We start from the raw sequence: 26,904 nt of genomic DNA on the forward strand, positions 1-26,904 counted from the left end.
CAGTTCAATTACTGTTTGCCCCGCACCAATGGAGGTAGCTCATAATCTCTCAGCTTTAATTGCTGATTCTTATTTCACTACATTTCTTAGGTGCTTTATCAGCTCCAGTTCCCTTCAGGAAGAGAGCTCTGAAATGTTCTGACAGCTAATTTATGTCTGAAACCTAATGAGACACAGAAGTCAAAGAGCAATTAATGTTATTAAACTTTAATGGACACATTGCATACAGAAATACCACAAGGTGTGTTTTAGTGATTAACAAGTTCCTTCTCTTTGATCCCTGCACAAGGAACCACACATCTCAGAGTACAATGTCATACTCTAGACTTTATGTGAAGAGGGCAAGAGCAGAGGTGGCGAAGGCATAAGACTGAATAGTGAGAAATTCAGAGTCAGGTTAGTGTTCTTTGTTCAAATAAGTGCAACCATTTGCTTGGTAAAGAACACAGGAGAGAGTCTCCATCAAGGGCTGTCGAGAAATTCTACATACCCTTAAAAAACAGACTCAATGTGCCCACCAAGAGCATTGTCTTTATGGTTGTTTTTAACTTTATCCCAGGACTCTCTACCAAGAACAAATATACACAAGCTAAGAAGGGTATCTACAAACACACTGGCAGATGTTATACTGGTCTTCTCAGGAAGCCAGCTGATAAGCATTTCATATAATAAACATTCTGCAGTACGAGTCAAAATGCAATGCGCCAGAACAAAACCAAACCCAAACAAGGAAAATCCTTACTAATTGTATCTCACATATCAAAAATATTAAATACAAATATTTCACTAGGTCAGATAATAAAACTAAGCAATAGTGTGTGTTGTGGCTACTCCTTACCGGGATACTTTCAGGATGTGTTTTGAATTTATTCTAAGAACAGTGGTTCCTAAAGATCTACATTGTAATGACCAGCCATTGTTTCCCATTTGGCAACTTGCAAATAATGCCAGTCCACTGTCTCTATAATACACATCAGTCTTTTCAGGCAATGGATACAACGTGGCTCTCTTTCTTGTGGAAGAAGGGAACTGAAATCCTCAAAGAGCTGCCGTTGAAGTTAGGGTTGCAGCAAAGCACCAAAGACATGATCAACCCCAATATAAGCACAAGGCAGAGGACCCATTTAATCAGTCCAGTGTACACAAATGGGAGTACGAGGATGATCAGGATCACCATGAGCAGCAAGAGCAACACAAGTCTTTGGACAGCTGTTTGATTGATACTGGGAATGTCCTGGTTTTCACAGACAGTGGCATGGCTGGATTGAGTACCACCAGTGCCAGGTAGCCCTTCAGGAGAGAGGGGTATCTCAGCATTTGGACAAGGGCTTTCCAAACGAACTACAATATCTTCTTTATCAAGAAGGGTACGGATAAGCCCTCCAAACACAACAGTGGGTTTTCTGCACAGAGGGCAGATGATCATCCAGGTATTGTCCTCATTCTGAAGGATGAGCTTGAGGCAGACTTCACAGAAGGCATGTTGGCAAGCCAGGAGCTTAGGTCTCCTGTAAACGTTATACCTGTTGAAGCAGATTAGGCAGTCCATATCTGCTATTGATGCTTTGGATGAACGTCGGTGGTCCATCTCTGAAACTAATACTTTACAGGAGTCTGGAGAGTCCATTACTGTCACTGGAGGCTTAATTGAGTTTGGACAGCTCATTTCTGAAGTTGGTGGTTTAGAGGCATCTGGATTGTTCAGTTCTGTGGCTATTGGTGAAGAGGAGCCTGGACAATCATTGTCTGCAGCTTCTTCTTTAGTGGATCCCAGTCTGTCCATGTCTGCAGCTGATGGTCCAGGAGAACTTGATTCATTTTCTATGTGTAGCTTGTCAGTCGATCCCTCCATGGAGCGAGATCTTGGTGCAGTTTTGCTTTGCTCAGTTAAAGTGTTTGCTGATTCTGTGGCTCTCTTTATACAGTGTTTTAGTCCTGTTATTGTGTGTTTGAATAGTGACCGTTGGCTTCAGGCACCTCGTACTCTATGACAACAATGACGTTTTTATAAGGCGGGAATCTGTGTTAATCAGTAACTTAACGGCTAAGATATTTTATAATGCCTGATAACATCACAGAGCAATTCCTCTCCAAGAAGCAGACCTTGTGGCATTAATAAAATTGAAATGACAAACTAGTCTTGCTAAGGTGGTCAGACTATGGCAATAGAACCACTATAATCATAAAAGCAGTACTTGGTTTTTTTTAAAACAATTTCAATTAGTTCTCAAATGCCACTATGTTGGACTGAGACAGAGTTGGAGGAATTGTGTTATTAGATTGATGGCATTATTAGTGATATTAGGTAGTGCAGTCTTGTGGATAGACCGCTCTGACACTAGCAAGAATCAGGAGAATCTCTATTTAAGTCAGAGGAGTTCCACGGGAGAAGAGCAGGTACAGGGAAAAGTGAAAATGATGGGCCTGATTCTACATGTGCTTCCAAAGTTACACATTAAAATAATGCAGTGTTGTTGTAGCTGTATCAGTCCCAGGATATTAGAGAGACAAGGTGGGTGAGGTTATATCTGTTATTGGACTAACTTCTGTTGGGGAGAGAGACGACCTTTCACGCTTACACAATACTAACTAATAGTTTCCCAGACCTGATGAAGAGCTCTGTATAAACTCGAAAGCTTGTCTCTCTTACCAACATAAGTTGGTCCAATAAAGATATTACCTTGCCCACCGTGTCTCTCCCGCATTTAGACTGTCAGTTCCCCAGAATCAGGTCCTAGAATTTGAACAGTCTCAGTCAATTGTTCGAAAAACCAGAATAACTGAATCTGCTGGCCCACATTAAACAAATACCCAGCTCCCTTGTGTGTGATGGGAAATGGATACTGAAACCTAGACAGACAAGTGCTACAGAAAAAACAACACATGCCACTACCGGGGTATGTGAATATGCCAAGGTGATCCTGCCAGTGGGACCTATAACAGCTTTAAATCCACACCTCTTCCAGATGAGCTTGCGGTGGGGAATGAAAATGAAAGTCAGAAATGGTGATTGATTAGAAACACCAGCCCAGACAAGTTCAGTTCTGAAACAAACCCTGCCCCAAAAAAAGTGGCTGGAGAGGAGGCCTGGACGCTGAGACTGAAGAGTTACTCACCCTCCAAACAAACACAGTAAGCCATGCGCTCTTTCATTGTCATTAATTAGCCCCTATGCTATGGGTTTACTCTCTACTCCCTCTGATTTCTAGAGCTTTGCAGTTCCTATATATTGTACACATTTCTTTATTGGTGGTAAAAGCCACCTCTCCTGTAATCTTTACCTGAACTAATCAATGATAATGGGTAGCTAGGTGGTCTGTTAGTGATTCGTTAATACCCATGGATACCAATTAGTTCATTTTAGAACAAGAAGCCTGTGAGTCCTTCAAACTGCGAGTCCTTCAAGCTGGGTTGTACCTCCCACAACCCCCTGCAAAGGCTACATGCATCTTGAGTCCTGGTGCACAGGAAGATATAGGCACTGCATGCTCACGTGTTCCTGTCTTTGCAGCCCACCTTTCACCACCTGCTTAGGCAGTGGAAATTGGGCTGTGAAGAGTGGAGTCTTGGCTCCTACAACACACCAACCAGAACAGTTGAGGTAACATGGGGACATTATAATTTTTAGCTGATGTAGGCCAGCATCAGATTACAACTGCCTGGAGCAAGGGGTAAGCAAGAAAGGCACTGCTTCTCAGGGGAGCAATGCCTCCCATGTGATGCAATTTACATGCTAACCCTTGCTCCTGGCTAGGCCTAAAAGCACAACATAGCCTTAAGTGAGGCAGCATGGTAGGCACTCCTGAGCTCTCTTCTCAGACCTGTTAAATGGGATTAAAAACCACCTATTTAACAGGCCTGATCCCAGAAGCTTCCATGCTTGAACTCTCAGTGCAGTGTACGGGAGTTGTGTTTGCAGAGGGATTGAAGGATCTGCCCCAACGTTTGGAAAGAACTTTTGGCCAAGTTATGCCCTTTGCTACATGGGTGCAACTGCAAATGACTTCCCTGCACGTTGCACTCACTTATCTGAGAATAGGACTATGGTACGGTAAATATTTAATACTATTACTGTTTCTTTAACCATTTGTAATCACTTGGTATCCTTAGTCTTTGTCTCTCTTCATCTGCATACAAAAAAGCATTTCTGTGGAATGTTTCTTCTTGTGAGATTTCCTTATAGCAAGCAGGGGAAGTCAATGGACAGGATTGCTGTGGGGCATCAAATACCATAACCAAGCTCACAACTTCACAAGCCTGGTGTCCAATGAGAGAATATTGATATTAGGGCCCTACCAAATTACCACTGTGAAAAACACATCAGGGACCGTGAAATCTGGTCTCCCCCGTGAAATCTGGTCTTTTGTGTACTTTTACCCTATACTATAAAGATTTCACGGGAGACACCAGCATTTCTCAAACTGAGGGTTCCGACCCAAAAGAGGGTCATGGGGGGGGGAAATCATAAAGTTATTGTAGGGGGACACAGTATTGCCACCCTTACTTCTGCGCTGCCTTCAGAGCTGAGTGGCTGGAGACCCCAGCTCCGAAGGCAGTGCCCCGCCAGCAGAAGCAAGGGTGGCAACACCATACTATGCCACTCTTACTTCTGCGCTGCTGCCTTCAGAGCTGGGCGCCCCAGAGAGTGGCGGCTGCAGGCCAAGGGCCCAGCTCTGCAGGTAACAGCGCAGAAGTAAGGGTGGCAATACCGTGACCCCCCTACAATAATCTTGTGACACACACCCCCCAACTCATTTTTGGGTCAGGACCCCTACAATTACAACACCATGAAGTTTCAGATTTAAATAGCTGAAATCATGAAATTTACAATTTTAAAAATCCTGTGACTGTGAAATTGACCAAAATGGACCGTGAATTTGGTAGGGCCCTATTGATAGTCCCCTGAGCTGCTTCTACTGTTCATGATACATTTCAACTGTTCTAACTTTAGGATAGGAGAATGATCACACCTTTCCTCAGACCTAACATGTTCCCCAGATCTTGGAAACAGATATGTTTTGAAAAAATATTTTTTTTGAGTGAAGAGAGTAAACAGTTGTGCTGATTCCTCAAAATACCCCACAGTTTATTTTCTGTTTTAAGCAGCAGCCTTAGTGTAAAATGGCTACCAGGGACATGTAAGCACCTTCCATCTGCCACCCCAGCAATGCTGATCAAAAGTCAGTTTGTAAAGTCTGTTCAGATGCAGAGACTCTTGATGCGTTGCCTGTCACCCACAGTAAATATGAATAAAGCAGCAAGCTTCAGTGAATATAAAGTCACCTTCAGACTTTTAATGCAACTTACAACATAGCAATGCAGGAAAAAAAGAGGAAATAGAGATATTTACGGACGGACAGACATTAGAACGGATTCTCTTTTCCCCATACACCAATTTTACACTCGTGTAACTCCACTGACTTCAATGGAGTTACTCCTGATTTTCAGCAGAGTAAGTGAGAAGAGAGTGCAGCACAATTCTTTTCTTTTTTCTCCTAGGCTACTGGAGATTGGGGGATCCCAAACAATAATAATCTCACAAAGCCCCCAGAAGCATGGGACACACCCCTTTGATCCTACTGGTGGAAAGATGGGAGTGGTGAAACTAGGGCATGAGTTACTGAGGCTATCGTGAGACACCCCAGGTACTGGATTCCAGACAGTCCCAGGTCTTGTTTGTTGTTATGGCTGGACCTTTAGGCTACCCTTAAAAGCCAAGGAATTTGTTACACTGACAAAGAAAAAGAGGGTATTGATGATGGAGCTCAGCACAGAAATAAAGCCACACTCCATCAGACTCATTCAACTTGCTAGACGAGACCTGAAAATCCACAGAGACACAGTGTTGCAGGGCTTTTCCCTAGTTTCCAAACACTTGCTACCACACCCTGTCTTCTTTAAAAGGGTTTATTCTCTTAACACAGGCAAAGTGGGGGGAGGGATAGCTCAGTGGTTTGAGCACTGGCCTGCTAAACCCAGGGTTGTGAGTTCAATCCTTAAGGGGGCCATTTAAGGAACTGGGGTAAAAATCTGTCTGGGGATTGGTCCTGCTTTGAGCAGGGGGTTGGACTAGATGACCTTCTGAGGTCCCTTCCAACCTTAATCTTTTATGATTCTATGAAATAAAGTAACAGCAACCAGGCTTTTAACTCACTCCTTTGCTCTCAGGCTTCAAGGTCACCCCTCGCAGGGGTTTCTGGTGCCCTTGTTCCTGGCAGCTTCCCACTTCTAGTATTTCCTGCCCTCCGGCAGTCCTTTATAGGCACAGGTGTAGCCCAGCCCCCTTTCACTGGCTGGATTTGGCTCACTTTCACGGGAGCTAGGCCCAGTTTTACACACAGTCACAAGTGGCAACCTTAGCTTGCCCCGTCAGTCCTGCTCGGGGGCAGGAATACATGGCTGAGCTTAGGCAGCATATTTGTAATGCTCATTCCAAGGGAATCGACTCACTTTTTCTGCCTCAATGTCCTTTTCTACCATTCTGAGCATTTCCCGGGGGGCCATCAGACAATGTCACTTCAATCAACTTCCCAGACAAAGGGAACTAGAAATTAATTAGCTGTCAATTCATCTGGAATGCAGCAGTCCTGAAAATATCAGGCAAATCCTGCTAAGGTCATCATAGTTCTAATAAGAAAACAGGGCAATAAATACAGTGCAGAGTCCAGGGGTGATAAATAAATTGAACGTGAGTTATTGATGTAGGGACAGCACATAATTGCACTGGTAGTGGATGGCCAGATGGTCTTTGAACCAGTTGTCACTGACAAGGGTGGGAAGGATATTTTATGGTCGGAGTGCAGTGGGAGTTCTGTTTGCTCTCAACAGAGTGAAAGAAGTCCTGATCACTCTAATTCACTATGGTAAACATAACAGATGAGGGTCCCCCCTGCCTTTCATACTTCACCACCACACTCTGGGTTCACCCCCAAAATGCTGCACCCCTACCAGCCCATTCCCTTGTCTTACCTGTGGGCCAAAAGATCATCCTTTCAAGCGCCATACCAGGAGTTGAACTCACCACTTACATCACACTATTGTACAGTAATAGCCCCAGACCTTGCAATATCACAGCTATCATGTAAACTGTATTGAGGCTATTTCTGCAGAATGCCATCATACTTTCCCGTAAAGTAAAGCTTGCTGTGCAGGGTCAATACCCAGAGTACAGGGTTAGAGGTTCTGTTGATTAGATGAGAACGGAGGCCATATTTTTTCAACCAGGAAAAGCATAAAGAAATCAACCCCCTCAACCCTGATGGCCATTTATCCCTGAGGTAGAATGAGCAAAAAGGGGTAGATAAAGGAATGGAGAGAAGGGGACAGAGTTGTGTGAATAACTGATTGTTTGGTTCACAGCCAATTCTGAAAAATAAATAAAATTGTTCAGTTCAAACCCAACCCATTTTGGGGGGGAGGGGGAGATTTTCAGTGAATCAAATCAGAAAACATTTGGTTTAGGTATTTTTAATAAAAGCACAGGAAATAAGAGACCACATTCACAACAACCAGAGAAGAAGGAAAATATGGTGGTGGGGGGCCTTCTACAGGTCTCCCATGTCCCTGGTGAGTACCCTACTCACTAGGCTAGAGGTTACCAGGAGCAACTCCATCTCCTGTGTTTTTGTGATTGATGCCAAATTCCCTTGTGACTGTAGCCCCCCCAAATGTTTCATTTTGATAATGTTGACATGGTTCTTTTGATATTTCTGATTTTTTTTTCATTTCAACACAAACTGGTGAAATGTTTTAGTTGTCCCGAATCTGCCAAAAAAAAATGTTGTGTGTGAAAAATTCACTTCTAGAAGAGAGCTGGAAGAGGAGAGTGAAGGAGGCCTTTGGGGGCCTGATCCAAAGCCCAGTGAAGTCAATGGGAGTCCTCTTGACTTCAGTGAATTTCAGATCAGGCCCATGGAGAATGGCAAAGTAGAGCATTATCTGGGGGGGGGTGTGGAAGTGTGGTTAAAGGGACAGAAACAAAGGAGAGGAGTGGAAGGAGAGGGAATTAGACAAAGAAAGGAAAGGAAGCAAGAAAGAGAAAAGAGGATCTGGAGAGCTTGATGTAAATGAATATTCATCAGGAACTAAATAGAATAAAAAAGTAGCAAGTTTCTCTCTGGCCCCCTAAGTGGGAGAATCTTGGGGACTGAGCTGTGGCTTGGCCTGCTCCTTTGTCCTTGTGTTTTTATCATCTCCTTGACCTTTTCTACAGCATTAAAGGCTGCACAGCAGCCATCAATACTGCCTGGGGAACTCCACTGAGAATTTTACAGCATGATAAGGTAGATTGTCTATCAAAAATCATGCCTTTGTCGCTCACAGTTCCTAACAAGGATTATAAAAGCTCTAGAGATGCCATAAAAAGCCTCTGCTTTCACATACTGTACTCTGTAGTTTGAATTTTGTGGTGCAGTTCAAGATGATCCATGGAGAGTTAGATGTCAAACTACAGGAAGCTTTCTTTATCAAACCCTCTTCCGGAAAAGAGAGCTAGTTTTCTAGCTGAGAAAGCTTCTTGGAGTTATAGTTTTCTATGGTAACAGAGAAATCCACCCTCTGTGACCTTTGGGATTCTGGCAAGAGACATAATCATTGTTCTGGTATTTCTGGCCCACTTCCTAATTTTGGGAGGAAGTTTTAGAGAATGGGCAAGGCTTATAAGAATGATCTCTCAGGCAAGGATCACAATGGACAACGACCATGAGTTAATAAAATCCAGCCTCCCATCTTTCACTCAAAGGACTTTTGCTGCTGAACCTCCCCTCTTGAGCCTCTCTGAAGGGGGAACACTTGCAGAGCTAATCACAGGTTTCTGTGGTCCTGTGAGGAATAAGACATCCGAGGGTCCAGGCAGACAACAGCAACCCACATAGCACATTGGGGAGCAGCAAGGCTTCACAAATGGGCAGAACAATAGGGTGCTTGTCACGAGAGGTCTACGATGTCAGCAGCTAATATGGAGTGTAGACTGGGGAGCAGATCTATGGAAGCTAAAGGTTGGTGGGATCACAAGAATGCAGGTTTGTTTGCTGGGAGGACATTGGCTCCGAGCAGGGCCCTCCAAAGTGTGTGCGTGGGGTGGAAATCGATAACAAAACAAAAAACTCTTAGGGGCAGGCTTCACTAGTCGGAGAGGAGTCTGCACTTTGTTGATATTGTGATAACTGGGCCTAGACATTTATCCTAACTGTAAACTCAACTGGTGAAAAATGGGTAGAGGTTCATGAACTGTCACAATGATTTGTTATACAGAACTGTTTAAGAAAAGGTGGAGACAGAAAGACTGAATTGATTTAAACAGAAAGGGCCAAATTATACCACTCGAGGACTGTGTTAAGATGATGACTGGGAAACAAGAGGAGCAGAGGATTGGAAATCAAGGAACCAAACTGAAGTGTTGGAAAATAGGCCTAACTACTGGACAGAATAAAGTGAGGATGGATTATTCCACCCATTGCCTGTTTGGGCCCTTTAAGAGACTCTGGGGGAGAACACAACAAGAACTTTTACCATCAGCATGGCTGTGGTGAAAGGGTTGTTGCCGTGACACCAGACCTTGGAGTAATGAAGCTCAAGTATCCCCGCCCGTCAGTGATGACCCCCATGTGATACATGTGAGATCCTCATGTGCTCCTTTCTGCTCCCCATTTTCCTACTGTCCTCTCTCTCTTTCTCTCAAGTTTTCACCTGATCCTGAAATCAGCTGTAATGCATCACACCAGCATAGTGAGACAAGATGGCCCATCCAGCTCTACCCAGCCTGAGAAGGATCAGTGAATGAGAGGGACTTGACCAGACCAACAAGATGATGTCCCTGACCAGGGAGGTGAGCCGAAGTCCAAATTAAGAGCTGTTGTGCCAACTGCCAGCCCAAAGCATCCCTCCATGACTGACCAACTGCCTTGTATCCTGAGAACATCACAAAAGCAATATTTTCCCCATCTTCACTATTCTATCGCTTCTCTCCCTTCTGTGTCTGTCTTTTTTGTCGAAGGCACAAAAAAGTGACTATTATTTTCAATTCAGAATTGAACAACAGAATTAGTCCTTTCTCCCACACCAAGAATGACTCTTTGACAGAATAAGAGACTTCAACAAATATCCACTATAAAGGACTTTGATAGGTTTTAAGTTTGTTTCGCACAATCAATTTCCGTATCAGTGCTCTTTACCTTGTTTTGATTCTTTTCCTTTTGTGTGTTTCAATCAATAAATTCCTAGTGCTTGGTCTGAATTTTATAGTGTGGTTGCCACTGTATTAAGCAGGCTGAGGTCTCTAGCTCAAACTCTGGATCTTGTTTAACACTTTTATGTGGGTCAGTGAATAGGTTAACACCTTTGGCCCATATAGTATATCTAAATACAAGAGTGAATATCTGCTTGTTCACTAGGAAAGGGAAGAAGGATGCTTCCCTGCCACAGCTGTGCATCCCCAGGCTCAGCTGTGCAAATTAAAAAAAAAAAAAAAAAACTAAAAAAAAAATCATTAATACCAACTGGCTCATGGACACAGGAAAATGCTGAATTGGACTGTTAGGTTTCCAAGTCCATGGCTTCATACTCTAGTATACACTCTGGATATTGCAACTAAATTGCACATGAGAGTTCTAGCTAGATTTTTTTAATGTTGACTGGGTAATGTATATCAAAACAAATGCCACCAAAATGATGCTAACTCTGTGTGCTTAATAAATACTCATGCCCTAGGGGGTACTGTGAAATTTAGTTAATATTTGTAAAACATATAAGAAGGGATTTTCAAGGTACAATTTCATATTTACCCAACTTTTGCACATGTTTTGGGAGTTCATGTGTAAAATTGCTACTTGAAAAAGCAGGTCCTAAAATGCAGTGTTCCATTGTTATTAACTAATGCTGATGCTGCATTAAGGGCCTGATTCACAGCTCACTGAAATAAGCCGCTCGCTGAACATGATGACAACAAACAGCATTTTATTGGCAGAAATAAAATTCTTAATGTGGGACTTTGTATTTACCTCCATACCAACTCAGCTAATTCACAACTCTAATTTCACACCCAGGATCTAACTCTTAACATCCCTATATCATGGGATCACACCACAAACTGTGTTATTCTGCTGCCATCTCATGGACAGTTTGCATTCAAATCTCTCTCTCATATGGATTTCATGAATCTGTTATTCTATCAAACTATGCTTTGTGGCAATATTTTAGGGATGAAATAGAGGCTGATAGCCAGGTCTGCAAAGTGGTTCAGTCTATATGATCATAATCGCAAAAGGAGATCAGGAGGGGAAGAACTCCAACACCCACCTGAGGAAAGGTATCAAAGCAGGTGGCAACTATGGATATCTAGAGCAGCAAAGGGAGGTGCGGTGGACAGAGGCGTGCATCAAGAGTCCTTATCTACAGTCTAGCCAGGCAGATGGACTCCTGTGAAAAGAGACCCAGTAGCGACTAAGAGTGAAAGAAGAGAGTGGATTTGAAATTATTTCCTTCAAGAAGATAAAGAAGTAAGGAATAATTTATATTGAATTATTCTGCCTCCCATTCTCTTTCCCACCCCTGCCCCAACCAGGCTCAGCATCTCCTCACTCCTTCCTCTCTGCACAACTTCATCCTGCCACTCTTGTCACACCAATCAGGCTCAGTCCCCCTTTCTCCCCCAACCCAGGCTCACATTTCCCTTCCTCCTTTCCCAAGTTCAGCCCTCCTCTCCCCACATTCCCCCAGGCCCAGTTTCTCCACCTCCTACCCCCAAGGAGGCTCCCCTTGATCTCTGAGGCTTATCCTCCCCTTTCCCTAGTTCCCCCCTCTGCACCGGGCTCAGCCTCTCCCCTTCCCCCAAACTCAGCCTCCTGTCCTGTCTCCCGGGTCAGCTTTCAAGATGGCGGACCCCACTGACAACGGTTGGGTAAGAGCCGCTCTGGCCCCTCTTGGGCACTCTCTATGGTCCTACCGGTAGAAAGGCGGTCACGTGACAGCGGCGGAAAGAAGCCGGCCAGGGCGGCGGCGTTCCAGCGCAGGCGCAGTACGCACAGCGGCCGGCGTAGCGGGGCAGGTAGCGTTGGGGGCTTGGGGCAGTAGCCGGGTCATGTCCCGCAGGCAGGCGGCCAAGGCGCGGGCCGGTGGTGGGGGCAAGAAGGCGGAACTGGAGCGGAAGCGGGACGAGCGGGCGGCCCGCCGGGCGCTGGGCAAGGAGCGCAGGAACCGGGCCCCCGCGGAGGAGGACGGCGGCGGTGCCGCGGCCCAGGAGTTCGTTAGCTTCGGCAACCAGCTGCAGCCGCTGGGCCTCAAGCTGCGCGAGGTGCCGGGCGACGGGTGAGCGCGCGGAGGCGAGGCCACGCCCCCTGCCGGGCCCCCTCCAGCACTACGCCCCCCTCCCTTCCTCCCGCCAGTGCCACGCCCCCTGCCGGGCACCCAGCCCCGCCCCCTGGCTGGGCACACGCCCTGGGGATGTCCTGTGCGCGCAGCCTCCCCCCTTGACCCAGCTCCAGCCCCCAAACCACTCACCTGTCCCTGGGCGGCCTGACCCAACCGCCCAGCTCCTCTGGCTTCCCTGATCCGGGCTCACAGCCCCCTTTGCCCTCAGCTCCTCCCCAGGCACTCCTGCCGCCCATGTGCCTCAACGTGGAGCTCCTGGTTCCTGTGCTCTCCACAAACCCCACTGAAAAGTACTTGGACTTGCTTCGATTCTGCAGCCTTGTAGAAGTGTTAATACAGCTCGTATAGAGGCTGAGGATTGAGGGAGGGTGGGCGTAGGCTGCTTGTAGAACTAAGGGGTCACATTCTATCCCCTTGATTAGGTGCCCAAATCCCCCTGATTTCAAGGACAGTTGTTGGCCCGTGAGAGACTCGTCAATGGTTTTCTATCTTGTTCTTAGTGGATGGGTGTCTATTTCACTAAAAGCTGTACACTGTTGCTACTAGTAGGTAAACACTTTCCGTTGCAGCAGAGATGCTGAGTAGTAAGTGAGCATCTCACTACAGGCCTGACATGCAGGGAAGCTTATTTTCCTGCTGCCATGACTGCACTGTTCCTAGCTGTAAATCACAGACTTCAGCATTAATCACCAGTATTAAATACATGTCAGACAGACTTATTTGAAGTGTTGTCTTTCTACAGCAACTGTTTGTTCCGGGCCCTTGGTGACCAGCTTGAGGGGCACTCCAGAAACCACCTCAAATACCGCCAGGAAACAGTGGATTACATGATAAAGCAGAGGGAGGATTTTGAACCTTTTGTTGAGGATGATGTTCCCTTTGAGAGACATGGTATGGAAACTGTGGGATGCTGGCAGAAGGAGTTATTGTGTAATTAATCCCCTAGCCAAACCTCTCACCCTAGCCCAAAGCTACCTTAGAGTAGCTATTCATTCTTCAGATGCAATTTGTAGATACTCGAGAGTTTTCCACCAACAAGGCTTTAGGGGAGAGCGGGAGGCCAGGAACGCGAGCTGCTAACAGGTCTTGGTATGTGTCCAAATATAGGAGCAGTTTGGAGAGGCAAAATAAGCCTAGGGGTATATCCACACTGTTGCACTGAGGTGTAATTCCCAGGTTGGGCAGATGTACATGTGGCCGCAGTGGCGAGGGTGGTGGCTTAGGCTAGCTGCCCACATATGTACCTAGGATCTTGGACTGGGTTGGACTCAGGCAGCTAGCCCAAGCTGCCGCCTGTGCTCTCGTGGCCACACTGCTGTTTTTAATGTGCTTGCTTGATCAGAGCTAGCACATGTGTGTCTACCTGAGTTGAGAATTGCAATGTAGACTCACTGTGAGTGAGTTAGGTGCCTGACTCCCATTGAATTTCAGTGAGTGAGTGCCCTCCCAACTCTGTGGGTTCCTCTGAAAAATCTCACCCTGAGGTGCTTAGTTTTAGTAGGACTTCAGATTAAATGGAAGCCTTGCCCCATAACGTTATATAAATGCTAACTCTAGATAAGAGCAAAACCAGAGTCTTATCTAGACTTCGCTATAAGAGCCTGGAGAAACTCCTAAGTAACACACAGGTGATACAGGAAGCGGCTTCAGTGATTCAGTACATGGCATGCTGCTTTCTGAGTTACCGCTGAGCTGACAACCTCACATATGTGAAGGGAGCATTTTCTATGTTGATTAAAGACCCTCTTAATCTTTATGTACAAATTCCAACATGAATAATCACATTTGTCTTTCAGGCTTGTTGCTGAGGTGTGGTTCTCTTTAGCCACCAGTGTTTCTGTAGGTGTCAAATCCAAATCTCTAACCTCTTCTGTATCCATTCTGAATTTTTTTTTAGTTGCCAATTTGGCGAAGCCTGGTACATTTGCTGGCAATGATGCTATTGTGGCATTTGCTAGGAACAATCAAATGAATGTGGTTATTCATCAGCTCAATGCCCCTCTGTGGCAGGTAAGAATCAACACTTAACTTTCCTACCTTGACCTGGCTTCCTGCTGACTAATACAGATAGTGTTAAATTTGCTGATTTTTTGTTTGTTTTAATTACTCTTGGCTAGGTTTTGGTATGATGCTGAGTGCCTCTTTGCTTCCCCCTCTCCCCTGCAACGTTTCTCCCAAAATGTAAGCAAGGAGGAGGGGGATAAGACACTATAATTTAGGCCAATAAACAGCTATTGAACATCTGAAACTTAAGCATGTCAGGCCAGATCGTCTTGTGTAAACTGACCTCTCCATTGAGGTGAGACTTGCATCACCTGAGGATCAGGCGTATGTGTAGAATGACTGTTTTGATATTAGATTGAGTCACGGTTGGGGAAGGTTCTGGGTGCAGACATGTGTTAGGAGTTAAAAATAAGTGTGGTAAGGCTGTCAGCTGAATGTAGGAGTCGGTGTTGTGGCGGGGCCCTTGGATGCCTGTTGTGTGTGAGAAGCTCCATCAGTTGGTGTTTTGGGGAAGTGCAGACTGAGTTAGTGCTTTTGTGGGTGACATGGAGTGGACAGAACTGTAAACTTCTTGCAGTAACTCTGCAGGCCAAACTAGCATTGGCCAAAGCAGTATTGGTTTAGCTACATGGATGTAGAACTTCTAGGATGTGCAATAATCAGTTGGGTTGATCCCGTTTGAATTCTCTGTGTATTTCCTAAGATGTGTCCTATTTAATTACTGCTAAACTGCTTGAAAGCTACTGCAGCTTTACATTGCTGTGTTACTGAAATCAATGAATTGTTAGGATGTACCATGTACTGCATGTTTGCACTTGCCATGGTTGCCAGCGGTATTTTGAGTGACATTCAGGTAAACGTCACCAGCATAAGAACGTGGACTATGCAGGGACTGAGATGTTTGAGAGAGAGCTTGTTAGCTGGCCTCAATCCTCTGTAATACAACAGCAAGCATCTGTGTTAACTGTTTCCCTTGGGAGGTTGGCAAAGTCTGAGATGACAGAAGAATGAATCCATACTGAACCTTCCCCCTCTGTATTCAGAGGAGCAGCATGTGAATGAGCTTCTTCAGTCCTGGATCATTCATCTGTGTGTCTGTGCTTTAGTGAGGTGGATGTAAAGGAGTAGCCCTCCTTTACAAATAGTACAACAAAATGCATAGATTAGGTCTACTGTGGAGTCAGCTGTTACCAATTGGAAGGTCTAGCTGGCATTTTAAATGCACTCCACCATGCTGTAAATTAACCATTGAATGGATTTCAGAACCAGAAAAGTGTATTTGTAGTTTAGATGACCCTACATAAGTTAGTTCAGGGGAAGGAGCTAGGCGCCACTCTGTGGAGACAAGTTGTTGTCTCCAGAGAGAGGAGAGAGAGGGAGGGGGGGGGGGCTGCTTTGTTGTGTGTAGAGATTCAGGGATTTGAATCTGCCCCCCAGGGAAGCTTGGGGGACAGGCAGGGGACAGACAGTGGCAGCGAGAAGATCCCCTACTAAGGGTTGGGGGGGGGGGGAGAACCCTGCCCCCAAAGTGGGGGTGAGCTTTTAGCTCTCCAGCTCATTAACACGGCTGCTACTCTGAAACCTACATAAGTTAGGTAGCTAACCCACACGTTCTAAAGAAAAAGCATTCTTCTACTATGCTAAATTAGCTAGTTATGAATCCAGCAAGCATAATGCTCAGCTATGGTAGAACCTCAGAGTTATGAACTGACCTGGTTCCAAATGAGGGATGTGGTTGACTGAAGTACACAATCAGGCAGCAGTAGAGACAAAATAAACAAATACAGTACAGTGCTGTGTTAAATATAAACTACTAAAAAACAATAGGAAAGTATTGTTCTTCTCCGTAATAAAGTTTCAAAGCTGTGTTAAGTCAATGTTCTTTCAAAAGTTTACAACTGAACTATAATGTTTTGTTCAGCATTATGACCATTTCAGCGTTACGAACAACCTCCATTCTCGAGGTGTTTGTAACTCTGAGGTTCTACTGTACTTGGTTTCTCAGAGCATGTAGAGGCAACCACTATGTAGGAGTTCCTGGATATGTTACTCAAGTTATTGTTTTGAGCTGAATGTGCAAGTTGATATGCTCACTCTTATCAGTACATCATGCATCATCTCAACAATTACTGCCTGAATGTTCCCTCGTTCATGGACCATTTTCAGTGCCCTTATTATAGGGCTTGTGATGAGATTTCTTGTCTTTTGTGTGGCTGAATGTAGTGCTGATGAAAGGTGCTAGTTGACAGCCCTAGTGATGGAAGTCCCCTACCACAGAACAGGTATTTCGGGGCAGCCATGTAGCTCTCTCCCTACAACTGCCATTGTGCCTCAGAGAGACTGTCTTTAGGGGAGTTTATTTTCCATGCTTCACTTGAGTCCTTGGTCTCAGCAATAGAACCAGATGGGGGTTGACTTGTAAGAGAGCCACCTTCAGCACAAAGCAGCCAACCTGAAAAAAATCCTGGTGGAGCAAGTGCTTAATACCTCCCACTCTACTTATTTCTCAATCATTTTTGGCCTGCTCCAAAGCCTAGTGAAGTCACTGGACATCTTTCCATTGATACCATTGGGATTTGGATCAGCCCCCTTGATTTATTTGGAAAAAATGCTTTTTGAGATGCCTATTACACATGGAGTTACAGGGTTTGCTTTGTGTCTAATGTCGTCTTTGCCATTTTCCTTTGGCTTAAGGTGCTCTCATTAACAAGGTCTATTTCCAGTACAAATTAGCACCCTAACTCTCTCCTGAATAGAAGTGAGTTTTGATTACTTTCTGCATATTGTCACAGTTGCTGTAGCAAAACTCTATTTACAGCCCCAGTGCGTCAGCAGGAAGCTTCCCTTTTGTTAGTTTGTCCAGGTTTTCCTATCAGGATGCCCTCTTAGAATGGCAGGATCTGTAGCCATTGACTTACAAAGTAGATGTAAAGCTAGCGAAGCTTAAAATATCTTGTTGCCTTCTGGCATGTTGACCAACTTAAAAATAATGGAATGAGAATGGGGAGGTAAATGAAAAGTTGTTGAATTGGTGAATAGTTGTTAAAAGAAAGAAATGGAGGACACTTGTTTGAGATCTCAAATCCTTAACAGGACAGACATATACTTCTCCTACAGATATAGTCTAAAGAAGAGCAGGAAAATGCTCTTAGTTGCTTTCAGAAACATGGAGGGGTGAGCATTCTTCATGGTACTGGTCATCTGGTTTGGCAGGTAAGTAAAGGAGGAGCTGACTTACAAATATTCGGTTATGAAAATAAATCTAATTCTCTGCATTTCATTTCAGAGCTGGGATCTTAAACATCTTTTATGTAAAAGTTTAAGTAACTTAAAATATCTGGGTGCCTACCTATACTTAGAGCTGGAGTTATTCTAGCAGCTGTTACATCCCTAGATGCAGCTAATTCCCAGGCTAGATGTGTTTTCTACAGATATTGCTAAACTTTGTCTGGCACAAATGAAAACTTTCATTTTCTTTAATACTAGAGCAGGCCTGGAAAACATTAAAGAGCAAATTGACCAGCCCTGCATTTCTAAAGGCATAAGAATCAAGCAGCTGATGTGGCTTCCTATCACTATAGCTTGCTTATTATGGATATTATTTTAGGTACATCTGGACTACTGGCTAAATGTTCCTTAGTTAAAGGTCTTAGCTATCTAGATAGTTTCCTAGGTCAATGTTTTGTATTAGTCTTAAGCACTGCTTGGGGGTGCGGGGGGAAATCGATGCTCTTCAGAATGCAAAGTTGATTCAATTCCAAGGCCTTTTTGGGAATCTCTCCATCTTCCTCAGATTCAAGGCACGGATAAAAGCAACGCCAGGGAACTACACATTGCCTATCGGTATGGAGAGCACTACGATAGCGTGCGGAGAATAAATGACAACTCTGAAACTCCCGCACATCTTCAAACAGAGGTCGGTGATGACAGAACGAGCGCCTCTGGTCTGGTGTGGGCGTCAAACCAGAGTCTGGGTCTCCAGTTTCTGCCAGCTCGATTTGATTGAATATGTCAAAAGTGATTGTCATCGATGGTGTGTGCGTGCGTGCATGTGGCGCCCTCTCATTGACTGTGTTGTGTTGAGCATTGGGGACACACAAAATATCCCTTGGTCATTATAGTTGGTGATGTCCACTTAGCAGGCTGTTGGAGAAAGTTTCTACGTTTGCAGGACTGGGATCCGGGAACTTCTGAATTCTAGTCCTGGCTCTGATCAGTGCTGAGGGCCCAAATGTCCTTGAACCTTGTAAACATGTAAAAAACCAAGGGGGGACTTGAAGGTGAAACAGCCTCACTCTAGAGCCATCACTGTCCCTCATTAACTATGGAGGGTAAGAGTGAGCTGTCCTGGAGTCACGGTGCATGCAGCTGTACAACATGCACCTTCTAAATGAGGTTCAGTACTTGAAATTTTCTTTTATGAAGTCTGCTTGCTATACATAATCCTATAGCATCAGAAGCTTTTCACCATATAATGCAAGACTCAGGCAACGGTGGAAATGACAATGGAAAATTATCCAGTTTGAGGTTGGTTTTTGTTTTTTTTTTTAAATAAAGAACATCCCAGGCAAAGGTATTTAATTCTCTAGCCAAGTTCAATGGTCAGCACTAGGTTTCCTTTGTCCTGTCTTGAAATGACAGTCTCTTCATATGCTATGGGACTCTGATTTGACCCAGGCTGGTAGTTTTCATGGTTTCCTTGTCACTGCAGATGCTGTGTAAAAATGAATCCAATAAGAGGGAGAAGATCAAGCCACAGAAGGACAAATCTGAAGAGGAGTTAGAGAATGAAGTGGAAGATGCTGTACAAAAAGTCTGTAATGCAACCGGGTGTTCGGTCAGTATTTAGTCTAGTCTTCATTTCGGAGTGATGCACACAATAAAGGGCACCTTTTATTACATGAAAGTTGACCTGCAAATGGTTCATGGGCTGATGCTGCTGAGCAGTTTCAGCACCAGAGCTGCAAGTCACTGGTCAGGGCTTTCAAGGGATATGCTTCATAATATAGGTACATTAGCTACAGATGAAGTGTATGGCAGGATTTTTTTTTTTTTGGCATGTCTAGCTTGAGGCCCCTTGAAGGTGCCAGATTTTCAGAAAGTGCTGAGCATCCATTCTCTGAAATTCAGGCCCTTTAAGGTATCATAAGGTGAGCACCCAAAATCCCTAGTCACTTTGGCCATCATTGTTAAACAGCTGTAATCAGCAGCTGCACTGTCCCTGTAGATTGTCATCTGTATTATAGTAGTTCCTAGGGGCCAACTAAGAATCGGGCTCCATATTCCTCGGGGACATACAGACATAGAGCAGGGACTCTCTAGTACTCTGAAGTACTTAGATTATGCGGGCTATACCTTAGCACATCAGCACTCGTGTGCATGACTGTGCAGTCAACTGAGTTTTTTGGATTCGGCTGCTGAGTTTAAATCAGATTTGTCACTTACTGTGCCCTACTGAAAAGCAGAAATGTGGAAGCTTATAAGAATTTCTCAGACAAGATTTGCTTTTAGCTAGAATGTATAGATAATTGTGTAACAAGTCTGAGGGGTTCAAATCTATCCCACGTATTAACATCTCTATTTGTGGCTAGGATGTTGATTTAATCATTCAGATTCTGGAAGTGAAGAACTACGATATTGATTCTGCAATATTTGCTGTTCTCCAAGTGAAAAGAATCTGTAAGTAAATGGAGGATTTTTAAAAAACTCTTGTGTTTCTGAAAAATGCTGGCAGGAGGGCACTGAAGACAGAGGTGCTCTCCTTAACCACATGACAGGGATAGCACTGGCAGTAGCAGAGCAAGCTTCTCCTCAGATGTCCCACCAGGGTGCCTCAGCCCTAGCATAAAAGGATCACCTGTGAGGGGATAAGGTTAAACTTCTACTCCGATCAGTGCTTGGTGTCTCAGCTGAGGCTTCCAGTGTGGTGCCATCTATGAAGCTGGTTTCAGTGACTATGCTAGGAACTCGAGTGAGCCCACCAACTGATTTCATCTAGGACAGCGAGCAACTAGCTGCAACCGACCTGCGCTGGGTTTGTGCCGATGACATAACATTTACAAGGCTCCACTTCAGATTACTGATGCCATTCAGTCCCTCAAATAAATGGATTTTCAGTGTTTACTAATTGATTCTAAACCTGCTATTGCACTCAGGCCTCTGGTGTCCCTTCACCTGGGACGTTTAGGTCCTGAGGAGATCTTCCTCAAAGTTAATAAAAGCCTGCTACTGAAAGGCAACAAGGATCAAGTACGTTCTTGTACATATGGTCCTCTTCTGAACTTTGCAATGGGTGTGAAATTTGAGGGGTCAAAAAAAATCTGTAGGCTCCATAAACTGGTTACCATGAGCAGCCCCATAACTAGCTAAGTAGTTTAAGCAGCATATGCCACCCCCCCCAAAATTAAAACATTGTAGAAAGCCCATTAGGAACCCAGTGACATTCTGTAACCAAGAGATGGATTGCATCAGTGTCCGAGTGAAATCTCTTCCTTTAATAGATTCTGAAGAGGAATATGAGACCCAGGCCAAAAGTCAGAAGTCACAGAGCTCAGCCTTGTGGGAGGAGAATGGAAGTGGCACCAGAATCTTTGGAAATCAGGGATTGCATCAGGATGGAACAGAAAACAACAAGACACAGGCTAGTCCGGATGAAGAGAATCAAACCAACAAAAAACATTTCCCAAAGGTATCCCTCGGGAGGGCTGGGAGCAGGTCAGCTGTAGGTTCAGTGGAACTCTGACATTCTGGTGAACTCCTTGATTAAGGTTTAATCCTGGAATTAATATACATTTTGCCCATATATACAAACTTGCTGTATTGCTGCAAGAAATGCACTCCCTCAATTTGCTAGCTGTACTGCTGCGATCTGATCTGTGTCAGACCATGCTCTTCTGACAATGGAAAACAAGAATGTTACACTATCATGTGGCCTCTGATTTCTCAACCAAGAAGATGTTCAAATTCTGGGAGAGGGGCTGTGTGGGTACATTCAGGCCTCTGCTTTGTAACCTCGTGCTTTTAATATGATTTTGTTTGCCTCCCTTTGCTGTAGAACACAGGATATTCCTTTGTCTGTTGAGCAGGGCCTATGGGTAGAGCCTGCCAAATTCACAGCCATGAAAAGTGTCATGGACCATGAAATCTGGTCTCCCTCCATGAAGTCTGGTCTTTTGTGTGCTTTTACCTTACGCTATACAGATTTCACAGGGGAGACCGGAGTTTCTCATATTGGGAGTCCTGATCCAAAAAGTTGCAGGTGGGATCACAAGGTTATTTTAGGGGGGTTGTAGTATTGACACCCTTACTTCTTCACCACCTTCAGAGCTGGGAGGCCATAGAGCGGTGGCTGTTGGCCGGGAGCCCAGCTCTGAAGGCAGAGCCGCCGCCAGCAGCAGCACAGAAGAAAGAATGGTATGGTATTGCCACCCTTACTGCTGCCTGCAGAGCTGGGCCCTCAGTCAGGAGCCACCACTCTCTGGCCGCCCAGCTCTGACGGCAGCAGCACAGCAGTAAGGGTAGCAATACCATACCATGGACTCCTTACTTCTGCGCTGCTGCTGGTGGCAGCTCTGCCTTCAGAACTGGGCTCCCAGCAGCCGTCACTGCCCAGCTCTGAAGGCAGCGCCACCGCCACCACCACCACCAGCAGCGCAGAAGTAAGGGTAGTAGTACCACAACCCTCCCTACAATAACCTTGTGACACCCCGCAACTCCTTTTTGGGTCAGGACCCCTACAGTTACAACACCGTGAGATTTCAGATTTAAATAGCTGAAATCATGAAATTTATGACTTTAAAAATCCCATGACCGTGAATTTGGTAGGGCCCTACCTATGGGTGTTTGAAGGTGTATTTACTGTTGGACTCTCTTCCTTTTAAGGTATCCAATAAACAAAGGAAGGAGCAGCAGCGGCTAGAGAAAAAGAAGCGGCAAGAAGAAAGGCACCGGCAGAAAGTCCTGGCCAACAGGAGTAACAATGCAGATAACAACAGGAGCGAGACAGACTCGGATACACAAGTCACCCTGGTGAAGACCCTTGCAGCGCTGAACATATGACTGATGTATTGTGTGGTCTTTGATGGAATAGGCGAATGGCAAATAAGACTGATCAGACAAAGCCATCTTCAAAGCAGATTCCCAAGCACCCCACTATTTTAAAACAATGTTTCTATGGGGTTCTCTTAGCATATGCTAAGTTGTCTTTGGTTCTCCAGCTGTGGGAAGAACAACTCTTCAGTAACACTAAAGAACATCAGCCAAGCTTGTGAGGGATGGGCAATCAAGGTTAAGCAAAGTGAAGACGTCAACACTTGTTTTTACTATTCCCGAGACAGAGTCTATTCAAACTTGATCCATCACCCCACGCACCTTGTGTGAATTTTGCTTGGAGATGTCACAATATTACTTAAGTTAACTCTGACTACATTTTTCTAAGCTCAAGCATGGAAGAGCTCTTATTTTAAATTACTGTGCAGGAACATTTTAACTGCTCCCAACTCAGGAACTCTTCTTTCTCTATTAAAATAGATTAGGACAAAATTCCCAAATCCCTTTCAAAGCTGATCAGCCAAATGCTGTACTAGACATGTTAGATTCCTTTCCCTCCCGACTTGTAACTTGATAGCAAGTTATAGTCCAGACAGAGCTGCTCTTGCTTTTGTTGCACCAAGACATATGCTAAATGCTGCTAACTATTAGGAGATAGGTATACGCAGGGAGATGGGGATAGTTGGGTCTATGCTTATTTTTTTCCACAGAGCGGGTGAACTCTTAAGTCTGTAGATGCTCTGATCTGCTGGCAACTGAGTTCCCCTTCTGACAACGCTGCTCCAATAATAATAGGGAGACGCCAATGTATTCCCGAGGTTGCCAGGTGGATTCGCCCAATCTGTTGAGGTTTAATAAAATGATCTTTTACCATAAGCAGGTGTAAGATTTCTATTGTATAGTAACAAAGATATGCTGGTGTTTGGACCATCCTCCACCTCGTTCCTGAGCATTAAGGGCGAGAGTCCAAAAAGGGAACTTGACTGTCTAATCTCCAAACTAAGTACTTGTAGCCAATGGATCAAAAATCCTGGGAATGAGCTTCCAAGAAGCACTGGGAGACCTGCCTGCTTTATTCCTCCTAAATCAAGCTTTTCCTAGCTTAAATTCCTCTGGGATACGGTCACCACGCACCACACAGTATAATTGATAACTAGAGTCTGAACCCTTTGCTGCTTTCCACAAAGATTAGGAGCCTGGCCTAAACTAGGGCCAAATTCCATAGTTATTAATTTGATGGTGTGAAGCATTGGACATCACTCAAGTGTTTGGACCGGCATCAAGCTTTAAAAAGTGAAGGATTGCGGGGAGGGGAGGAAACCATACTCGGAATAAAGTCTAAACAGAATGTTTGAGATGAGCTTTGAGAAGTGATCCTAGAGGTCTTAATCATCCTACATTGGTACTAGAACATGTGTAGACATGAAACATACAAATGTCCCTTTGGCTTAATTGCCGAAGTCTTAGTTAGTGGTTCTTGGTTTCCTCTTACTGTATATCAGTAAAATGTGAAGCACTAGACGAAATGGTGCTCTGTTTGGTATGCTAGCAATATTAACGGTTGTAGGAGAAAAGTAGAACTGTGACCGCTAACCTTGGAGTTTAAAAAGCTGCTTGGTGGTAGTGAATAGAATGAAAAGCAGCCCTTTTGCTTAGAGAGATGTCACGCTGCATTTAACTGGTCAAGAGGTACATTACTGGCCGATCAGTCTGGGTTTTGGAAGCCATTCTTCCACTCAGCTATGGGTTGCACAGACTCCGGAAGTGCTTATGAACACCTAGCAACTTTGTGCTTTGCTGCTTGGATTGCTAGTGAGATGGGAGCCTGGGGGGTGGGGGAGGTGGGGGGGATAAAGGATAAAGCAGTGAATCTGACAAAGGGCATGTTACTTAACCAGCAGCAAGTAAAAGGTATTTACAACAGTGGGGAAAATGCCTTAGCAAGGTTGTATCTACAGGTCACTAAGGGGTTGCCTCCTTGCTTAGCCCCAGTATGTTTTGATATAGGTAAGAGAGACACTTTCTGTAAGTGGCTAGACAAACATCTGAGCTGAAGTGACAATGCTGGTTTGTCAGCTGTATAACTAGGATTTGGATTCTTGATATTCTTTGTGAATCATGTAGCTTTTTCTTGAGTCAGAGCTGATTAGAGGATTGTTTGTCCATCCAATTCTGGATGAGGGGTAGGAGACAGTAGCTATATTTTCTTTCAGAACAACTAGATGACGGTTGCTTCTACCATAAGCACAGAAGCTGCCTCCATCACTGACCCTGTAAAGTTCAATCTTGTTCTTGAAGAGATTCATCGGGCTGGCTTTTTCATGCAGAGCTACCAGATTTTTAGTGGCAGGGGGAAGAGTGATCATACATTCAAAGACTTAACTATGGTACCTGAAACTGAATAGGCAGATGAAAGCATTTTCTATTGCAAGTGTAAATGAACTAAACAAAGCTCTTATTGCACTGGGCTGATTGTTTTGTGAAAGCACTCAACTTCAGTCCAGCAAGCTGTGCCAAGAAATCCAACCTGCAGTAGTTGAGGGTCCCAAACTCTCCTGCCCTCTGTGGTATAGACTCTCTGGTCTGGCTGATGGAAATGCTCCTGCCTTTAAGATCTAGAACATCTCTGGCAGATGAGTTCCCTGTAATTTGTTAGTCTCTAAGGTGCCACAAGTACTCCTGTTCTTGTTTCCCTGTACTTTGTTCCTCCAGGACCTTGCTTTCGTGCCTGTTGGCTAAAGATTTGGCAGTTGCCCTCTAGGTGGCAGACTGTGAATAGCCTTCACAGGGAGAAGATCAGCAGGAAAATGAGCAGCGAATGAGTTGGGTTCATTCCCTTATAGCTTTTATTGTCAAGCTCTTTGGTATGGAGTCAACTGTGCTACATGGCATTGGGTGTCTTTGCACTGAGGTGATGAGCTCAGCCATTTCCCCCTTGCCATCATACATTAACATCAGTTCCCACCCATGTAGCAGAGACCATCCCCATCCAAGAAGCCTGCTGCTCGAGAATCCTCTGGTTTTATCAAGGTGGCTACTTTGTACAAAACTCATTGGGCTTAATGCTAGATGGGGACTTAAATAGCTCAGGATAGGCCGTGGAATATGGAGACTTCCAACTCTAGATCTCTCTGGATGCAGATAAATGGTAGTTTAGGGGCCGAGGTGAACTGAATAAGTTTCAGTCCTGCTAGAAAGATGGGCACGATCATCATGGGCACTTGGAGGCCGGGGACTGACTGAATATTGATTACCTCTGGAGTCCTTCAAGAGACGTTTAGCAAACATTGAAGCTTTTACTACGGCTGCTTGTGATATACCTATTTGGATAGAGGGTTAGCTCAGGAGTGGAAACTTGCATAGCTCCACTGACTTTGATGGAGTTAAATTGGTAATGTAAACCAAGCCTATGTCTGTATAACTGTTAGTTACACTGACCGAGTCCCCACTGTAGCCCATGCTATGGGCTTCTCCCATCAACATAGCGACTGCCTCCCGGGGAGGTGGAGTACCTATGCTGACAGGAGAGCTTCCCCATCGGCATAGGTGTCATCTTCATTATGCGCTACAGCACTGTAAGTGTAGACAAGCAGTTATTGCCAAACTGTGCAGGTTGAGCATGTGGTCAATTGTTCTTTAATGCTACCAATCCACTACCTTCCTCCAGGAAGCGTAAAGAGAAAATACCCCCCACAGCAGTTAAATTACACTGAAAGTAATAAACGCTTGGCTGGAGGTTGCACATGGTAACAAAAGCAGGCTTGGGTTCGAGTGTAAGTGGCAGGGAGTGTCCCCTGTCTTTAGCTGTGCACTAATTCTAGTTTCTTTCTGGTGATACCTTAACCCTCCTTGGAGGGCGGTCAGTCCATCTGTTGACTTACCAGTGGTTTTACCTCATCTGCAGTGCCTGAATATTAGAAAAGTCACATGACCTGTAGTATTTGCATCTATAGTAATGCTCCAGCTGTTCCTAATTTCCCTTGGATTCTGTTGAAACTGAGTAGGGATCTTCTTTTCCTTCCTACTTCAGAGCATTCTGTGGGGCTTCTGCCCCTGGCAAACCAAATGTCTGTCTCTTAATTGAATACATAGTGCAATAGAAGCTGCAAAGATGTGCCATGAACTGTGAGAATGGATTTTTGTATATTGCTCAAGTACAGATTAAAGGCAAAATTTTCAGATTTACTAAAAGCTGGCTCACTTCATTTTGTTGAGTAAGAATGTACTAGCCAACACACCCAAGCAATCTGATTCTCTCTGGTTCTGATCTGGTCCCCATTATTATAGTATGGGAGTGTCTCAGTGTTCAGTGTATTTATCCTCAACACCCAGTGGTAGCAGTGGTGTTATCTACATTTTACAGAGGAAGAACAGACACACTAAGTGACCAGCCCAATGGGAGGCAAGCATGAACTGTGCAACACCAACTCTATTCAGAAGCTGGCTAGCTCCATTTTGCCACCCCTTCCCACAATGGTATTGTGC

General features: G+C 44.7%; 2 protein-coding genes and 1 long non-coding RNA gene across 6 annotated transcripts; 2 read left to right on the top strand and 1 right to left on the bottom strand.

The window, feature by feature from the left end:
- Positions 1-218: 218 nt before the first annotated feature.
- RNF186 (ring finger protein 186) lies at positions 219-12,052 on the bottom strand. Of its 3 annotated transcripts, none has more exons than XR_005590315.1 (3): positions 11,942-12,052; positions 11,296-11,439; positions 219-1,985 (listed from the first exon to the last, which is right to left on the bottom strand). XR_005590315.1 is itself a non-coding variant. In XM_039508826.1 (2 exons), exon 2 carries the CDS (start codon positions 1,850-1,852, stop codon positions 983-985), a length of 870 nt encoding a protein of 289 aa, XP_039364760.1. In that variant the 5' UTR covers positions 1,853-1,985; positions 11,296-11,439; the 3' UTR covers positions 219-982. The 3 variants fall into 3 exon arrangements, 1 of the variants encoding a protein (XP_039364760.1); XR_005590316.1 differs by lacking the exon at positions 11,942-12,052 and adding an exon at positions 6,970-7,182 and having other exon boundaries at positions 11,296-11,583; XM_039508826.1 differs by lacking the exon at positions 11,942-12,052.
- LOC120387744 lies at positions 3,026-10,273 on the top strand. Its single transcript, XR_005590317.1, has 3 exons — positions 3,026-3,132; positions 5,500-5,645; positions 9,253-10,273. It is a non-coding gene; the product is annotated as an uncharacterized LOC120387744 (long non-coding RNA).
- On the top strand, positions 12,050-24,256 carry OTUD3 (OTU deubiquitinase 3). Of its 2 annotated transcripts, none has more exons than XM_039508824.1 (8): positions 12,050-12,303; positions 13,109-13,257; positions 14,264-14,376; positions 18,164-18,286; positions 19,082-19,207; positions 19,962-20,049; positions 20,871-21,058; positions 22,252-24,256. In XM_039508824.1, exons 1-8 carry the CDS (start codon positions 12,077-12,079, stop codon positions 22,426-22,428), a joined length of 1,191 nt encoding a protein of 396 aa, XP_039364758.1. In that variant the 5' UTR covers positions 12,050-12,076; the 3' UTR covers positions 22,429-24,256. The 2 variants fall into 2 exon arrangements, with proteins under 2 accessions (XP_039364758.1, XP_039364759.1); XM_039508825.1 differs by lacking the exon at positions 12,050-12,303 and adding an exon at positions 12,478-12,656.
- Positions 24,257-26,904: the final 2,648 nt, after the last annotated feature.

Source organism: Mauremys reevesii, linkage group 21 (assembly GCF_016161935.1).
Source record: "Mauremys reevesii isolate NIE-2019 linkage group 21, ASM1616193v1, whole genome shotgun sequence".
Lineage (NCBI taxonomy): Eukaryota > Metazoa > Chordata > Testudines > Geoemydidae > Mauremys > Mauremys reevesii.